Below are 19,175 nucleotides of genomic sequence, written 5' to 3' on the forward strand. Positions count from 1 at the left end.
GGGTGCAAATCAGGCGGTAACAGATTGGCTGCCCCTTATTGACTTCCGTGCAAAGTAAATCTGGCGGGGTGTAAGATGCTCTTGTCCGTTTAGTGTACTCACCGATGTTGAATTTAAATTGCATTTAAAATCACTGACAGATGCTTGATAAAATTTTCACCTGTATGTATCTTTTATCATGTGAATACATACAGTATCTAAAAGTATAAAGCAGAAAGCCTACAAATCTCAGTTTTCATTAATCAGCCCATTAATTAAATTTTGACATGTTAGGAAATGCAGTAAATGTAAAAAGAAATGATTTGGTTTGATGCAGAGTCTGAAAGTTTTACTAAGGATGATTAATACATCCATATGCAATTGTTTTTGATTGTTGTGGTTTTACTTCGGAAGCTAAAATGTTTTATTTCTTTAGCTTGCAAAAGACAAAGAACGCCTGCAAGCTATGATGACACACCTGCATGTGAAGTCAACTGAACCAAAATCTACTCCTCAGCCTGTAAGTAGTGATCTATGGGACAAGATGGCAAATGCTTAGCCTGATCAACCTGTACACATGCACCTAGTTTTGTTTTTTCTTGCTTCTGTGCAGTTTTAGATTAATCCTCTTACCAACTTGCTCTAAACTTTCACAATTTTACTGTTGTTATTTTATTCTTGCATACTACTGGCTGACAGTTGTAGGCTGATTCACAAGTTCATCCATTTTTTTTTTAAAAAAGCATGTTCAGACTACTGGTCAGGTGTGCCACTCCAGCTGTGGACAGTTTAGTATCAACAACTTTAATAAAGTATAAAATATTAGAATATAAGGTGGTCTAATAACTTCAATGATGGTGTGTTAAGGTCCCAAGCAGAAGGTTTCGTGTCGTGTTCAGTTCCCTCCTCATTGGTGTTTGAACTTAACTGCCTTCATTGCATGAGTTTTACCAGCTCTTGCCTGTATTGTGAAGTGGAGTACTAAGTATTAAATCCTGCTGCCACTGTGGATAAGCGATTTGAAATACTTGCAGACTTTGTCCCATCGCACAGAACTGTACTTCCTGTCAGCTGATAATTGAGGGGTGTGGATGACAATCACAGAAAAAGGCATTCGACCCTCCTAGCTAAAGGAAGGGAACATATTATCTGAATATTCCCGTGGGGGAAGGGAGAAATTAGTCTTTCAGAAATGAGAAAAATGTGAAAATAGAATTTTTCATTCTTTTTTCTAAGATTTTTCTGACGCCTAAAATCAAGGAGCTATGTTTGGCCATTCCAAAGAATAAGGTAAATAAATAATTTGTAACCTAATAGCTGTACATGATACAGTAGTGCACCAGCATGCATTCACATATATATAATATATATATACACACACACATTTTTATATATATATATATATAAGATATATTCATAATTGCACCAATAATACAATGAAGAGGAATGAACCACAGTTTTTGGCACAGAGCAGGCAAAAACGAAAGCGAGAAAGACCTAATAGGGATTTACCATAGAGTTCAATAAACTTCTAATAATGTTCATAGAAAAAAGTCATTCCACTTAATGTTAACAGGTGGCAGATTACATCATAATCATTATTCTGCAGTTCTTTAAATGAACTAATCAATTATCGTGGAAAGATTACCTTATTTCTTGCTTGAAACATGTATTATTCACTCTGAAGGTATCCAGCCAACAACAGTATCATTCAACATTAATATGTGAGAATTAATTGAGCATGACTGGACCTTTAGTTGCCACTTGCAACTTCAGTCAATATGTGTTGGTGCAGGATAATGGTAAGCCAGTGGCTCATCTGCACAGAGTAGTTGTCTGTTGAAAAACAGGGTTAAAAATGCATACCATGTCTTTATATTAATCATAATTAGGAAAATATCTTTGTGTAATCTCGATGTTAACAATCACAGATATAATAACAAAATGTTCCAGTGTTAGAAGTAAGCTGTTAAATTTGATTCTCGATGTATAAATATGATGCCTGCAAGGTGATTTTTAACTGCTAAACATACAAGTATTGAAAAAATATGAAGAACAAAACAGCAGTAAAACAACTAAGAATAGTGTAGAAGATTCATCCCATTTATTTTCAACAGTTGTTTTACAATTTTTGGGATGCATTTACAGAAAAAATTAAACAAAGTGATGTTGTGTTCAAACGTTAAAGAGAAACTCAGAATTATTTTAAAATAATTCATTTGAATAGTTAACTTACAAGCATAATTATATGCCAGGTACCGTGAGCTATAGATTGCAGTGTTATGGAAACTGACTTGTAACATTGCTGCTCAAATCCATTCTGTGCCATGCTTTGCCATGTAACATTTTATAGCATTTTAGTTAAACAAAAAAGGATATTTAAATGCAATTTTCATCAATATTGCAAATGCATAATGACATTTTTCACATGACAATAGTTAATTGTTAGTTGGCTATCTTTTTTCAAGTCTGTAAATGATCCATTCCCCTTTTTCCATTTCTGTAGTTTGGTGCTTCCCCTTTCTTTGAGTTTGAGTTGAATTCCTTTTCTATAAGTTTTTCTCATAACCTTTTCTTAAACCAATTACTATTTGCTGTAAGTTAATTAAAGAAAGAAACTTGCATTTATATACCATCTTATTTTCTCAAGCTATCCTAAATTACTTTTGAAGTGCAGTCATTGTTATGTAGACAAATACTATAGTCAATTTGCACACAGCAAGGTCCCATACACAAACAAATGAGAAAAATGACTAAGTAATCTGTCTTTGGTGGTGTGGATTGAGGAATGAGTGAAGGCCAGATCAATGGCCTTCACTCTTCAAATATTGATATAATTTTCATTCACCAGAATAGGCAGACAAAGCCTGAGGTTAAAAGTGTCTGCCAAAAGGTGTGCAAGTCTGTTTATTGCTATTTGTAGCAAAATTGTAAACATGGGCTCAGCTGGGATTGTGGCTTGGATTCCCACAGTTGAAATGGGCAGAGGGGTTTGCTAAGATCAGCATGCAGGAGTGGATAAACTGATGATGGTTGTTCAGATTAATTGTGACGGGTCAGAGATGCCCCAATGAATAAGTCATCCAAACAAGTAATTTTGCCACAGTTTTCATGAAATTGCTTTTTCACTGTGAAAAATGTGACACATATCAAAACAATACAACAGTCTTATCAGTAGAAGAGATTAATAATGATTCTGGTGCAGAGGATGAGTACTTAAGATTAAAACAATCTTTGCTCTTGAAACTAATTTTTCCCTTTATACTACCCCAAAGTATCTTCCTCTTTGATTGTTCTCCTAAGTTCCAGACAACAGCAGTTTCTATTCCTGTTATAGTTCCCCCAAAATATAGAGACATTTAGGTAATTTAGGAACATCAGAAAATTGAAAATACTTCTTTAAAAGGAGAAACTCAGTATTGCAGTTTGCCTACCATCATCAGAAATGCTTTTGCCAGCAGATTTATATCATAAATTAATTATGCTTACCTATATCTAACCATTAGAGAGAAAGGGGGAAAAGTTGAATAGACTCCCCCAAAACAAGTGCGGGGCATTGCAATGACCATTTCTTCTGATGCAGGCTGCACGGAAACTATGTGCTGCCTGTTCAATACCATGATTGTAAGGTGCAGCCAGTACTGCTGAGTGGCTGCACACCTCAGCAGGGTCCCCAACTTTGTGCAAGGTTAACACCACTGAAACCTAACCTGTAGTACCTATAGCTGCAGCAAGTTTTGGATGGGGCTGGGAAGAGTTCAAGCAGAAAGAACACTGAATAATGGTGAAACAGAGCAGAGAGCATTCTTGAATGCAGCATTAGATATCTGGGGCAGGAGGTGGACAGGAAGAGAGAAGTCCTCTACCCATAGAGATCAGGAGGCCCTCCAGACACGCACTGTGGCCAGGATTTTACTGAGCTCCCGACGTCGAGCTCCATGGCGGAGGTGGGGGGCGGAATATCGTTCTGGCAGCAGCCCACCACGGAGCCCGATGCTGGGAGTGCCGAGCCCGATCTTCCTGGTAGCGGGCGACGGGATCCAGATTAACATATTTAAATTAATGCACTTAAGTAAAATCAACAGCGATATTACCTTCGGACCGCGATCTTCCAAGGGGCGGCCCGCACTCAAGCGCCTTCACTTTCTGGCCTCGGGAAAGCAGGCACCACCATGGTGGGGAAGGGGGGAACTGACATTTAGTGCAGTGGGAGTAGTGGGGGGAGTGGGAAACGAGCTCTAATGCTAGTGTAGAGGAGGGTGGGAAGGGGCGACCTTTGCACTTTGATCAGTTTTGGAGGTGGGGGGGAAACAAAAGGTCGTGTTGAAGCTAAGTATTTTGCGGGGCGGCGGGGGGGAAGCAAGAGTGCAAATGTTGAATTTAATTGTTATTGTGGGGAGAAGGGGCAATAGATTTATCGGCGGTACATGGGGTGGGGTAGCCCTTTAAACATTTAAATGGCCAGGCCGGGTATGGCTGCCCTTTAAAAATGGCGCCTGCACACAGACAGCTGACTCCAATGCCGGTGTCAGAGATCGCCTCCACCACATGATTGGGGCAGGGGGCAACCCGACCGGCTCATTATCCTGGGCTGCCGTGAGAAAAATCGCTGTGGCAATACAGCGCACAGCCCACCATTTTTTTCGCCTGCTGCCAGAAGTGACGGTGGGATAAGAAAATCCAGCCCTGTGAAGGCAGTGGAAGCAGATACCCATCACGGTCAATACCAGCAGTATAGCCCTGAGGACCTAGATTCAGTACCATAAGAAGCTCAGTGACCTCACACAAGTGGTCAAGGTGAGCGACTGCATCTTCAAATGCTCACACACTGCTCAATTCACCACACTACCCTACGCAGCTTCACTCACCTACCAGCATTCTCCATCAACTGTGACCCATACTTAGCTTCACCTCACCCTCACACACTTAGCACTGCCTCACACCCACATCTTACAGCTTGTACACATTTCCAGCTATTCCTCTATGACAGGCATATCACCCAAACAGATTCCATCACACTCACCAACACACTTCCCTTTCTCTTGCAGGACAAGGTGGCGTCCAACCACATACAGCAAAACCTGATAAGCAAGGGCAAGGGCGGCTGCAAGTCCTTACCCTGATGCAGGAGACAGTGCTTTCCATCATTGGAGTAGCTTTGACAGTGGCTGTGGCCATCAGCGGGGCTGAAACCATTGACGGTGACGGCATACTCATACCTAATCCTGTTCCTCGCATCCCACTACCCCCTCTTCCCACAATCTCTTCGAATTTACAAGCTTCAGATTGTGTACATATGCACCTCTTGCTCTACTGCACTTTCCCTCACTGCAACCCTATCCTTGTTTCTCCTTTCAGATACCCAAGAACTGCAATCTGGTCAGGCAGTGGTGCAGGAGCAAGCTGTAGAAGAGGAACAAGAGACTGATGGTGATGAAACACTGTCACTCAAACTCACAATCGCAGCCACCAGCTCAGATACTGACATTGCACATACTTTAGAGAGTAACTTAAAGGCAGGATCTAGACATGATGAGACACCAGGCATGAATAGCCTGCAGCTAGGACGGGGGAAAGGGTAGTAAGAGGGTGAAGTTGGACATGGTTTCTGCTGCAGAGAACTCAGATAAGGACATAGACCACAGAAAAAGGCTGCTGAGTGTACACACACAAATGGTAGGTGCATTGACAGACTGGCCAGAAAACCTACAGTCTGCCAAGGAACTTGGGGGAGTCCAGCATCAGCTGTGCACAGGGCATTGGACAGAGCTTGGAGCCCATCTTTTCCATCGTGTAAGTGGTGGCCAATTCCATTACCACACTTGCAAACATAAGACGAAACCATAATGCAGCATCTGATGGCCAATGTCTCAGCTTCCATTGCAGCATAAACAGAAGCCACCCAATGTCTGTGGACTGTAGTGGAAGCTCAGACCAAAATCATGCAATCACAGCTTGTTGGTACTCAAGCTCAGCTTGTTACCACTCAATTTCAGACTGTTGCCATCAAGGCTGCGGATGCCAGTTGTCAAAGGGGCTTGTAGGGGCTCACAGTAGTCCAGCAATCTGTCCGTCAACACATTACAAGGATTGCTGAGTTACTGCCCGGGAGGAGTGGCAGTGGCTCTGTGGAGAACAAACCTGCTATCCTCTCTCAGGGTGGCAGCATTCGATTCCTTACGACTGCCGAACCACCAGTGCCCTTGCTGTTATCGGTCAGCCAGCCAGCCAGCCCAGACTGCAGCTACCCATGAAGCCTGGCCTTTTAGGTTCCGAGCTGCTCAACGTCCTCCTCCAAGGCCATCTGCCATCTCCCCTACTAAAAATCAGCTGCCTTCCACTAGCCATGCTTCTGCTTTTGGGGTAGCACTGTATAGGAACACTGGGACAGGCAAAAGCACAAAGAAGACAGAAACTAAGGGAATGCACAAGATGATTAGTTGGCTTTTTTATGGACTATTGGGTGGTTTGATTTATAAGGATGATTTGGACTGCTTGCTTTGGAATGGCTTTTATTTCAGCATTGTGGACAGGAAGACACTGTGATGGTCAGTAACAAAGGGAAGGTAAGGTGTTGGACAGCTAGTGAATGGGGAATTTGGGTTGCATTCACTGGTACCACAGCCAGATGAACCAATCATGGACAACCCATAATCCAGGTGATCAGCGGATAGCTCTTGTCGTCCAGTAGCCACCCTCTGGTTTCTCATCGTGGCTCAAATGCTGATGGTATATCAGATTGGTGCAGAATAAAGGCATCATGATTGCAATCAGGAAGCACGGTGTTGACCTGCATGATGCGCAGTGTATGGTCTCACAACAGCTGCACATTGAGGGAGTGGAACCCCTATCGATTGTGGTACATCTCTGAATTTACTTGTGTGTGCAGTCAGTGGCACCCTAACTCCATGGGGAAGCCTGAAATTCTTACGAAGCCACATACTCTGCCTGCTTGTCTCCGGCAAGAGGGAATGAAACGTATTCAGTTCTCTTCGCGGACAGAGGCTGGAATTTTATGGGCCTTTGGGAGACGGGATGCAGGGGTGCCCATAAACTAGCGATGGAAGGGAGTAGATGGAGGGCCCATCGCCAGCGATTTTATTGGGGGCAGGAAAGGCCGAAGGTGGCCTTCCCACCCAGAGGCCAATTGTAGCCCTTAAGTGGCCAATTAATAGCCACTTAAGGGCCTCTTCCTGCTGCCGCTGGTATTTTACCAGTAGCTGGTGGGAGCCCTGCCACGTGGGCAGGTCACCCATTTAACCAAGGTGGCCTCCCTGTGGGCTTGGTGGTGGGGGTTGGGGGGCCCTCCTCTGTATGCAATCTGTGACTCATGGAGGGCCCCTGGTGGCAAAAGCCTCCCTCCGTGAACACATCCCCCTCCCTGCCATCAATGACCAACCCCCACCCCCCCACACCGCTCGCTGGAGCCTGCCAGACTTGCCCAGCGACCCGGCCACACTTACCTGGGGTCCGGGGTCCCAACGATGGGCCTGGTCCCAGTGGCGCTGCTGATACCATTGAGCTGTTGGCCCTGTGATAGGCTGGCAGCCCTGGAAGGTGGGATCTCTGTCCTTAAAGGGACCACAGTGCTGGGCAGTTAATTGCCCAAGCGCCGTTAAGTAGAGCTGGGGGCTGGGGAGGGTGGGTTCTTCAAAGGTCCGTGGCAGGATTCCCTTCACCTTTTCGGCCCGGTGTCGGGACCCCACCAGCTCCATAAAATTCAGCCCAGAACATCGGTGACCTTCCTCACACGATAGTCAATGGCAAACTAGGAAATGTGGCAAATATTGCCTGCTCCAGCCTGGAAGGAACCAGACACAAAACAATTTGTGGCCTTGGTCACCTTCGCAGTCACTTACAATGCTGTCTTCATCCTGCTGTGAGGATGCTGTTCTGCCTGCAACCACTAACACATATCAGTGAGCACCTCCTTAGTGAAGTCACACACACTGTTCCTCAGAGGCTGAGGTGGAAAAATTGCTCCCTGAATACCCTGAGTGGCAATGGCCTTTGGCTGAGAGCCCTTCTCCCTCTCCCTCTTTGAGCAACTTACTTCCTCTGTGTCACTTCTGTTCATTCTGCCTGTCATACCAAGGTGGGTATAAACTACTGCACCCACGACTGGGAGCAAGTGGTCTTAGTCGAACCCTTGAAGTCAGAACAAGCCCTTCAGGCCGTGCCACACCACCCCCTGTAGATTTTAGCAACTTTAAAGAACTCTAGAAATTACCAAACACTTCTAGAATCGTTACAATATTCAATAGCAATCGTTCAGCAACCAACTGGACTGTGGTTGATGATCTCTTTAAATAGCACTGGTGCAGGGTCCTTCCTGCTGCTGATCACATGCTCAGCTGTGCGAGGGTAAGAGAGGGTGTCAAATGGAGCGTTCGAGTCAAAAATGGCATCAACTCAGTGTTACACACTGATTGACATCATGATCTGCCTACTTCGCATATGTCCGACACATGTTTCCAGTGTTTGCTCTAATGACCTCCCAAATGGCTTTCAGCACTGTCTGCACCAAAAGTGTGTGTATGCAGCGCAGACAACATTTTGTTATCAAAATGCACCTCTAGTGCTGAAAATATGGGGAATTTAAATTCATTAATAAATTTGGAATAAAATGCTAGTCTCATTAATAATCATGAAACTACTGGATTGTCGTAAAACACATCTGGTTCACTCATGTCCTTTAGGGAAGGAAATCTGGCATTCATACCCGGTCTGACCAACCTGTGACTCCAGACCCACAGCAACATAGTTCGTTCTTAACTGCCTTCTGAAATGGTCTCGCCAGCCACTCAGTTGTATCAAACTGCTATAGAAAAGTCAAATAAGAATAAAACCAGACGGACCATTCAGCATTGTCCTAGGTACCGGAAACTGCCTAGTTCACCCTGCAAAGTCCTCCTTAATAATATCTGGGGACTTGTACCAAAATTGGGAGAGTTGTCCCCCAGATTAGTCAAGCAACTGCCCAACATAGTTATACTCACCGAATCATACCATACAGCGAATGTCTCAAACTCCCCCATCACCATTCCTGCGTATGTCCTGTCCCACTGGCAGGACAGACCCACCAAAGGTGGAGGCATTATGGTATACAGATCGTGAGGGAATGGCTCTGGAAGTCCTCAACACTGACTCCAGACCCCATGAATTCTCATGGCATCAGGTCAAACACAGGCAAGGAAATCTCCTGCTGATTACCACCTTCCCTCAGTTGATGGATCAATGCTCTTGCATGTTGAACGCCACTTTGAACAAGGACTGAGGGTAACAAGGGCACAGAATGTGCTCTGGGTGGGGGACTTCAATGTCCACCACCAAGTGTCTCGGTAGTACTACTGCTGACCAAGCTGGCCGAGTCCTGAAGGACGTATCTGCCAGAATGGGCATGCAGCAAGTGGTGAGTGAACCAATAAGAGGAAAAAACTTACTTGACCTCAACCTCACAAATCTGCCTGTCGCAGATGCATCTGTCCATGACAGTATTGGTAGGAGTGACCACTGCACAATCCTTGTGGAGACAAAGTCCCGACTTCACACTGAGGATACCTATTATGTGTGGCACTACCACCGTGCTAAATAGGATAGTCTCAGAACAGGTCTAGCTGCTCAAAACTAGGCATCCGTGAGGCACTGTGGGCATCAACAGCAGCAGAATTGGATTCAGCCACAGTCTGTAATCTCATAGCCCAGCATATCCCTCAGTCTACCATTACCATCAAGCCAGGGGACCAACCCTGGTTCAATTAAGAGTGTAGGAAAGCATGCCAGGAGCAGCACCAGGCATACCTAAAATGAGGTGCTAACCTGGTGAAGCTCAACACAGGACTACATGCATGCCACACAATGGAAACAGCATGCGATAGACAGAGCTAAGCAATCCCATAGCCAATGGATCTGATCAAAGCTCTGCAGTCCTGCCACATCCAGTCGTGAGGGTGCTGGACAATTAAACAACTAACTGGAGGAGGAGGCTGCACAAACATCCCCATTCTGAATGATGGTGGAGCCCAACACATCAGTGTTAAAAAACAAGGCTGAAGCATCTGCAACCATATTCAGCCAGAAGTGCTGAGTGGATGATCCATCTTGGCCTCTGCAGGTCCCCACCATCATAGATGCCAGTGTTCAGTCAATTTGATTCACTCCACGTGATATCAAGAAATGGCTGAAAGCACTGGATACAACAAAGGCTATGGGCCCTGACAACATCCCTGGCAGTAGTACTGAAGACTTGTGCTCCAGAGCTAGCTGTGCACTTAGATAAGCTGTTCCAGTACAGTCATAACACTGGCATCTATCCGACAATGTGGAAAATTGCCCAGGTATGTTCTGTCCACAAAAAGCAGGAAAAATCCAATCTGGCCAATTACTGCCCCATCAGCCTACTCTCAATCATCAGCAAAGTGATGGAAGGTGCCATCGACGGTGCTATCAAGCAGCACTTACTCAGCAACTGCCAGTTCACTGATGCTCAGTTTGGCTCCACTCGAGCTACTTGGACCTTATTACAGCCTTGGTCCAAGCATGGATAAAAGCATTGAATTTCAGAGGTGAGGTGAGAGTGAATGCCCTTGATGTCAAGGCAGCATTTGACTGAGTGTGGCATCAAGGAACCCTATTAAAATTGAAGTCAATGGCAATCAGGGGGAAAACTCTCCACTGGTTGGAATCATACCTAGCACAAAGGAAGATGGTTCTGGTTTTTGGAGGCCAATCATCTCAGTCCCAGGACATTGCTGCAGGAGTTCCTTGGTGTATTGTCCTAGGCCCAACCATCTTCAACTGCATCATAAATGACCTTGCTTTCATTATAAAGTCAGAAGTGGAGGTGTTTGCTACTGATTGCACAATGTTCACTGCCATTCACAACTCCTCAGGTACTGAAGCAGTCCATGTCCATATGCAGCAAAACCTGGACAACATTCAGGCTTGGACTGATAAGTGGCAAGTAACATTACTGCCACACAAGTGCCAGGCAATGACCATCTCCAACAAGGGAGAATCTAACATCTCCCTTTGACATTTAATGGAATTACCATCGCTGTCTCCCCCGCCCAATCCTGGGGGTCACCATTGACCAGAAACTTAACTGGACTAGCTATATAAATACTGTGGCTGCAAGAGCAGGCTGGAAATTCTGTGGTGAGTCCCCAAAGCCTGTCCACCGGAGACAAGTTAGGAGTGTGATGGAATACTTTCCCTCTCCTGGATGAGTGCAGCTCCAACAAACTCAAGTAGCTCAACACCATCCAGGACAAAGCAGACCGCTTGATCGGCACCCCATCCACCACCTTAAACATTCACTCCCTTTACCACTGGCACACAGTGGCAGCGGTTTGTACTGCCTACACGATACTTTGCAGCAGCTCACCAAAGCTCCTTTGATAGCACCTTCCAAACCTGCAAGCTCTACCACCTAGAAGGACAAGCGCAGCAGACGCATGGGAACACCAAGTCACACACCAAACTGACTTGGTACTGTATGGCCATTCCTTCATTGTTGCTGGGTCGAAATCCTGGAACTCTCTACCTAACTGTTGGTGTACCTATACCACATGGATGGCAACAATTCAAGAAGGTGGCTCATCACTTCTCAAGGGCAATTAGGGATGGGCAACAAATGCTGACTTTGCCAGCAACATTCACATCCCAAGAACGAATAAAAAAAACCCATTTAAAATATACAAGAGTGCCATTTTAACAAAAGAAAGATTTTATTCCACAAGAATATACCTTTTCCCCCTCCCCCATGAAATGTACCACCAGTTGGTGTGGAGGTGACTGCAATGATTGGTTGGTCATTAAATCTGAATTGAAATGTTGCATATCAATTTTTTTTTAACAGACATTCCTTTTTTCCATGGAAACCAACTCTTATCATTGATTAGAGATACAGCACTGAAACAGGCCCTTCGGCCCACCGAGTCTGTGCCGAACATCAACCACCCATTTAGACTAATCCTACACTAATCCCATATTCCCACCAAACATCCCCACCTGTCCCTATATTTCCCTACCACCTACCTATACTAGTAACAATTTATAATGGCCAATTTACCTATCAACCTGCAAGTCTTTTGGCTTGTGGGAGGAAATTGGAGCACCCGGAGAAAACCCACTGTAGTATAACAAAAGTATTCCCAAAGTGGGAAATAGTTTTCAGTAAAATTTAACAAATATCTCTTCTTTTTGTATTTAAAATTGCAATGTCCATGTTCAGTGTAGATTTTAAATAGCTTCCAAAATGCACCAAATAAAGTATCAAAAATCATTTTTTTCTCAGGGTAGTATCCCTTCACCATTTTTGTGTTCCCCTTTAGACTTTCACGTACTAACATTTTTTTTTCTTGAATGAAAGTAAAGGAATGTATGCCTTAAGTTTAAGTTACAAGCCAGTGTCCCACTGCAATCTCTCTGCAGTTCTTTTTCATGTCATAGGCTTACATACAGGGCCATTTTTCAATTTGCTGTGTCCTTGTTAGCTTTTTTAAGGCTTTTGGCTAGCTTTTGCTAGTTTTCTAGGATGCCATATGTATATTTAAGATTTGAGGGAGCGCAGTTCAGTGTTCTATTTCTAAATTAAGGGCGGCACAGTGGCACAGTGGTTAGCACAGCAGCCTCAGAGCTCCAGCGACCCGGGTTCAATTCTGGGTACTGCCTGTGTGGAGTTTGCAAGTTCTCCCTGTGTCTGCGTGGGTTTCCTTCGGGTGCTCCGGTTTTCTCCCACAGCCAAAAGACTTGCAGGTTGATAGGTAAATTGGCCGTTATAAATTGCCCCTAGTATATGTAGGTGGTAGGGGAATATAGGGACAGGTGAGGATGTGGTAGGAATATGGGATTAGTGTAGGATTAGTATAAATGGGTGGTTAATGGTCGGCACAGACTCGGTAGGCCGAAGGGCCTGTTTCAGTGCTGTATCTCTAAATCTAAAAATCTAAATCTAAAAAATCTAAATTGAAATAAACCAAGATCACGATTGGAATGTATAAATTATTTTAGCTGGCAGGGCACAGTAACATTGTCAAGGGAAATAGGCACATTGTAGGGTAGTTGCTAAGCAATCCCAACCAATGACTGCTCTGGTCAGGGTAGGTGGTCCTATCATAATCATTTTAGCACTTTTCATATTGTTAAGTTATGATGATGCTAGTTTATTAAAATGCCTAGTTGGGACAGAGCTGAGTAAATGTGGCACTAAGGAGTTAAATATACACGGTGAAAGAAAAGAAAGTCTCATATATTTCAAAAGTAGCTATAAGGCATTCATTGAAAATTCTTCACTGGGCAGGCATGCTAACTCAGAATTTGTGGAAAAGGCTTTCATGAAAAATGCCAATAGTTTTACTCTGAGGTAAACTTTTCTACAACAAAATCGGCAAACATGGCATCTACGCACATATATATATATATATATATATATATTTAAATTGCAGACCATTTGGCAGTACCAGGTCATTATAATTTTGTCTTAAAATGGACTTTGCATGAGTTATAGGCAATAATTTTAAAAATATTTTCCACTATATTTCTCGAATCAGCTGCCATCAACTCCAGCCAGTAGTTTTCCTCACAAAGATTGTCAGTGCCACTCTATGAGCAGCTACCATATGATTTGAGTATGGAATGAAAGCTGTGAGAGAGGGTCAGATTGGCCCAATTTCCCTATCCTCTTACCATGAAAGATCAAATACCCTGTTGCGTTGTGGAGCGTTTTTTAGTGGTTTGGCTGAGAGATGTTGTTAGCTCACCCAACCAAGCCAAGTGAATTTCAGTAACAGAGTCTCAAGATTCAGAACTGTTCTGGCTCTGTTTAGGAATTGAGCAGTGGTTTGAATGACAGCCTTTTAATGGCATGTGACATGAGTGTTGAAAAAGTAGCTTCAGCAGGAATAATGCAATGCAAGTCATACACCACTGGAAATAAAACAACCACATATATGGTATAATGTTGCATACCCTTGGTAGTTCTTAAAGAATGGAATTTCTAATACAGAGAAACAATAGCCATTCAGCCCAAGGCTTTCTGTTGTCCAAAGCACAGATTGTTTGTACCATTATATTAGGCTTTTTAAAGATCTCACTCATGTATGAAAGTGAATCAGTTTTTAAGCCTGTATTTATTTCAGATCTTTTCTTTAACTCCAGAGTAAGGATTAAAATAAGCTATCAACATTATAAATTCTATTAAAATGAAGCTAGTCAACATAGAGAAAATATACCCACCACTGCATAATGTCTGGTTTTCAATGCCATTTTATGTCAAAAGACTGAAATGTCTTTGTAAATAGGAATGCAGAACACTTGGCAGTAACAGTTCAGAGTATCGATGGAGCTCACATATGTTTTGTTATAAATATTTTGTTTTGTAAAATTGAAGCAATTTCAATTGGCATCTCAACACAAAACGTACCGATGGTTAACCTGCATTCCATAGTCAGTAAGTTTGAGCTTGCATGCCTGGTAACTCGGTAATTATTTTCCGATGATGAACAGAATAACCCATGCAATTGATAAATATTAATATTGTCTTATTACCAAGCAGAAGTGGGTTCTGATGATTAATCATTGTGCTGGGTAACAGATGTCAGAATGTGAGCGTACTGTTTATTAGCAGAATTATGCATCATTAAGTGCTACCTTTAAAGCAAGCTGAGAATACCAATTTTTGTTGTTAAGAGATTTCAGTTTGCAAATTACTGCTTTATTCAATCTGGCAGTTTACAGACAGACCAAAATTAACATTGCACTTTGTAAGGTGTTTCCATTAGCTGTTATACATTTCTCATTTCACATGGTTAATAATAAAAATAATATCTATAGCAAAGGGTAAAAATACTCGCCAGGGATTTATGAACAGTTCAAGGCACTTATAAACCTGTTCAACAGCACCTAGCAGGTGATCAATATAAAAATTAATATGTTTGGCTTACAGAGCTGCTTCAGCTGTAGGAAGCAATGTGCAGAGTATGCTGTCTTAAAGTTTAAATCATTTCCACATTAAGTTTGCTAAACTGGTGATAAAGGTATGAAATGGGGAATACCTGAACCAGGGTTGAAATATATAATTCTGATGGAAAGTGCTTTTGAGGCAACACCCTAAAGACACTTAATTTGAAATAGTATTCATACAGCTTAGAATGTTTTTAAATCTCTCATTCTAAAGATTTAATAAGAAAATTGTAAAAGAAAAGAAATATTCATGTCAGATTCTTCCCAAAATGTTACAAATTGGAAAAAATAAGTGGTGCTGTTAACAGTCTTGAAAATAGCAAGAGGATGAGGCAGTGCTCCAGTTTCCTGGCTGTCTGTAGTGACTTTTTTTTAACCTTGGCATTTAACCAGCAGCTAGTTGAAGTAAAAAAACAAGTATTCTTAATTATTGTTAAAAGATTGGATCATATTTTTAGATGTTCAGTTAAAAGTATACTGGGTGCTTGAGGTGAAGGAGGAAGCGCTGTGGTACATGCCACACCCCTGCAGCTTTTGTCATGGCACTTTTTAAAATATGCTAATATTTTTAGTGAACACAACATCATATTGTATTAACAACACATTAATTATTCTTTTACAGGGGAATGTAGGTATTGTAAAAAAACATGACAGCTTTTGTCCTTATTTAAATATGCATTACATTTTTTTAAAGGCATGTTATGAAGACTATTTTTGTTTGTTTTTGTAGATAACAAATCTCAAGCTTATATAATTACATCATGCTTCCCTAGTCTTAATATTTGATAGAGGACAAGACTTGTGATTAAAATTCTATTTACTGTGCAGTGAGCCAAGAGATCTAAAAGAAAACCAAATAGCTTGAAAATTACTAAACTAAACCATGTCTGTTTGTCTTTATAGTTCTTCACTGTGTTTGGAAAGGTTATTTAATAGGCCTGATCTGTGATGGAATTCTGTAATTGTGTGGTGTTTTAAAGTAAGCTAGTGCATAACCTCCAGATAATGACTATTAGCAGGACTCTGGTAATTGGAGAACTTGTGAACAAGGAGGTGCAGAAGGGTGAGGTGTTAAACATGGGTGATACACTTTTCACCTGAACCCTTCTGCCTCCATTGCTACAGCAGGCTGAATCTCATCAGCAGTAATTGATGCCGTTATCAAAAAAAAATTGAAAAGTGACACTTCCAAAGCAATTGACAGAGTTGACATTATATTAATTTGTTAACGCAATTCACAAGTGATTGTCACAGATGAAACACCTTTCCCCACGATGCCCGGATTTGTGCTTTCTTTTCTGCCGACTGCAGTCATATTTAATTTGGAAACTCTGTTCCGTTGGCAAATTAGCAATTAGAACAATTTTGTGGGAATATGTATATGTGTCATTAGTTTTCCTCCAAATTAATAGCAAGAGCAGAGGTCAGTCTGAAATTTTCCAGCTGACTGGAGTGCCTCTGTTGAGATTTGGAGCTTGTTTGGAATGGCTGCAGCTGCAAGCTAGAACAGAACAGCTGCTTACAGCCACTCTGGCTTCAGAGCTCCACTTTAATTAGTTTACCTCATAGCTATTATTGCTAATATCACTGCCTCCTCCTCGAAAAAAATTACTGTTTCAATAAAAAATTCTTCAGACATCTTGTGTCACTATAGGCTGATGATGGGGTCAGTTTTTTGCAGCGTTTAATCATTAGATCACCTCCATAAGCATCTCCTAATTAGAGTCCTTTCAATAGAATTTCATCTTTTAATTAGCTGAGATTGTCTGCTTCCTCTGTAGCTTAATACTGGCAGCACAGTGGTAGGTGTGAATCACACTGTTATTTGTCAAGCCTGTTAAAGCTTTCCCCTTTCTCCTGTTTTTTCCACCATTACCCAACTCTCACCCTCAATCTATCTTTGTAGCTGAACCTGGTATCGAATGTCACGTTGTCAAAGAATGCATCTGAGGCATCTCCACAGAGCTTACCTCACACCCCTACAACACCAACAACCCCCATTACCCCTGTCACACAGGGACCCTCTGTTATTACCCCAACCAGCATGCATAGCATGGGATCCATCCGGAGGCGGTACCCAGACAAGTACAATGTGCCAATATCGTCAGGTAGGACCATTTGTTCCTGCAGTTGGCAATGTATTCAGCATTCTCTTTGTAATTATTATCTGATGAAAGATTATTTTTACATTTATAATGAGAATATCTGTCAACTATAATATATATTTTACAGTGCAACTTTAAAGCCATATGTTTTTTCCAATACTTTGGACTTTAGTAAAATGTCTATGGCTATTTACAGACATTGCTCAGAATCAAGAGTTCTACAAGAATGCAGATGTTAGACCTCCTTTCACATATGCTTCATTAATAAGGCAGGTGAGTACAATGCTTTAATTTTTGAAACCAATTTTGACATTCATACTACTTAATTAAGAACACAAATTTTGGCAAGCACTTAAAACTCACGAAAGCTCATTTGTAAATTGGTAAACAATAGATATTACTGTGACTCAGTGCTCAAAATGTTGAAGCATCTCTAAGTATTGTGCATCGTGCTGTAGCTACTTTTTGCTTTAACAGAAATTGTAACAGAAAGCATAATTGTAAGGAAAGAATTTGGTAATGTTGAAAATAATCAAGTCAAGGCCCATTATCGTCGTTATAATTCACATCTTTTTTTATCTATGTTAAAACACACTTTGTGTTGAAATACGGTAATTTAAGAATGCAAATTTCTTTCTCTTAAGTTCATCTATTTCAATTAATTAAATTAAGAGAAACATCTATAATTATCATATCACAAACTGTATTTTTGTCTCAGGCAATTCTTGAATCTCCAGAAAAGCAGCTAACACTAAATGAAATATATAACTGGTTTACGAGAATGTTTGCCTACTTCAGACGCAATGCAGCTACGTGGAAGGTAATTAATTATAATTAAAAATGAAAATGTTCTAAATGAATTCCTTGCTTTAAAATCTGAGAGTCCCAGCTATTCTTTATTCCAAAGTAAACATGATATTGCATCTGACTTTGGGGTATTTGCCACAAATTTACAGCTATCTAAACACCTATGCTGAGACTCACAATTAAATTCCTTTGACCTATCGAACATGATGAAAGAAGTTATAATAAATGTTTTCACCTGTGTCTTAATTGTATTTTATATATAATAAACAAGCAACACTGCTAATACACAACAATACTAGATAATCATCCTGTCATCTGAAGTAAATGTGCTGCAAATGTTCAGGCATGATCCACTAATTAGATGAAAGAATGGCTGTTTGCCTTGCAATGCAAACAGAAGATGCAGTCTTTGTCCTTGTGCTTCACGTCCTCTCCACATACCATAGTTCATTCCATAGTCTGTACTTGCCACAAGTGTTGGAGCTGTGCCTGCTCATCTGGAACCTGTAGAATAACGGAAGAAGATATCATGTCAGTGCAGGACATACAGTTTGTTTATGTGGAGAAAGCTTTCATTTATCTCTATCTGTGAGCACAATACCCATTTGCTAAGCTGCAAGTGCCTGAGGTCAACAAAAAAACACTTTAGGTGAAATATTTTCACAAGTAGTATAGCTGTTGTGTTGCAGACTCAAAGTGGAGCAAAGTCAGTTAAATAAATCCATCAAGGAGACCACATTAAGCAATTTGGTAACTTTTTGGCATCCAAATATATTAAATCAGTGTCATTTCTCAATTTTATTTTTGAATTCTAAACCATAGTGCTTTTCAAATGAGTCCTAATGTAAAAAAGTTATTACCCATAGAAGTGTCAGTTATCATACGGCCACACCTAGGACTACAGACAGCGGTGACATTGGAATCCATGGCCCCAGTCATGTGCATATTGTTCACTGAAAGAGTTAAAAATAAACTGATACACTAACTAACTCCTGTGGCATTACTGATGATTCCACTGCCCTACCCTCATAGCTTGAAGTATCGGAGCTCAGCCCCCACTTCTATGATGGTGAATGATTGACTAACTGCTGCTAGTGGATGACTAGCTCTTTGTTGTTGATGGATGGTTGTGGATAGGTGTCTTTTAGAGACTGGCTGACTTCTGGTAGTTGGCTGACTGCACACTGGCAGGTTGACTGGCCTTCCAGGTCTTTATAGCTCCAGTTCTTCTTCACTTATCCATCAAGACTTCTGGTTTTGGGCTTTGTTATGGTGAATTTTTGCACATCATGACATAGTGTACAATTTGTAGACTATATA

At 41.8% G+C, this 19,175-nt stretch overlaps 1 protein-coding gene across 21 annotated transcripts in view; it reads left to right on the top strand.

The window, feature by feature from the left end:
* Positions 1-19,175, top strand: part of LOC137380025 (forkhead box protein P1-like) — a 621,483-nt gene that overhangs the window by 557,277 nt on the left and 45,031 nt on the right. For 17 of the 21 annotated variants that reach the window (XM_068051516.1, XM_068051514.1, XM_068051512.1 and 14 more), the window contains 5 exons: positions 416-499; positions 1,216-1,269; positions 16,850-17,051; positions 17,245-17,321; positions 17,767-17,868. In XM_068051516.1, the coding sequence (XP_067907617.1) occupies positions 416-499; positions 1,216-1,269; positions 16,850-17,051; positions 17,245-17,321; positions 17,767-17,868 (519 nt within the window). The remainder of the gene's footprint in view (positions 1-415; positions 500-1,215; positions 1,270-16,849; positions 17,052-17,244; positions 17,322-17,766; positions 17,869-19,175) is intronic. The other 4 variants (XM_068051523.1, XM_068051525.1, XM_068051529.1 and 1 more) reach the window with 1 other exon arrangement.

This window comes from Heterodontus francisci, chromosome 19 (genome assembly GCF_036365525.1).
Source record: "Heterodontus francisci isolate sHetFra1 chromosome 19, sHetFra1.hap1, whole genome shotgun sequence".
Classification (NCBI taxonomy): domain Eukaryota; kingdom Metazoa; phylum Chordata; class Chondrichthyes; order Heterodontiformes; family Heterodontidae; genus Heterodontus; species Heterodontus francisci.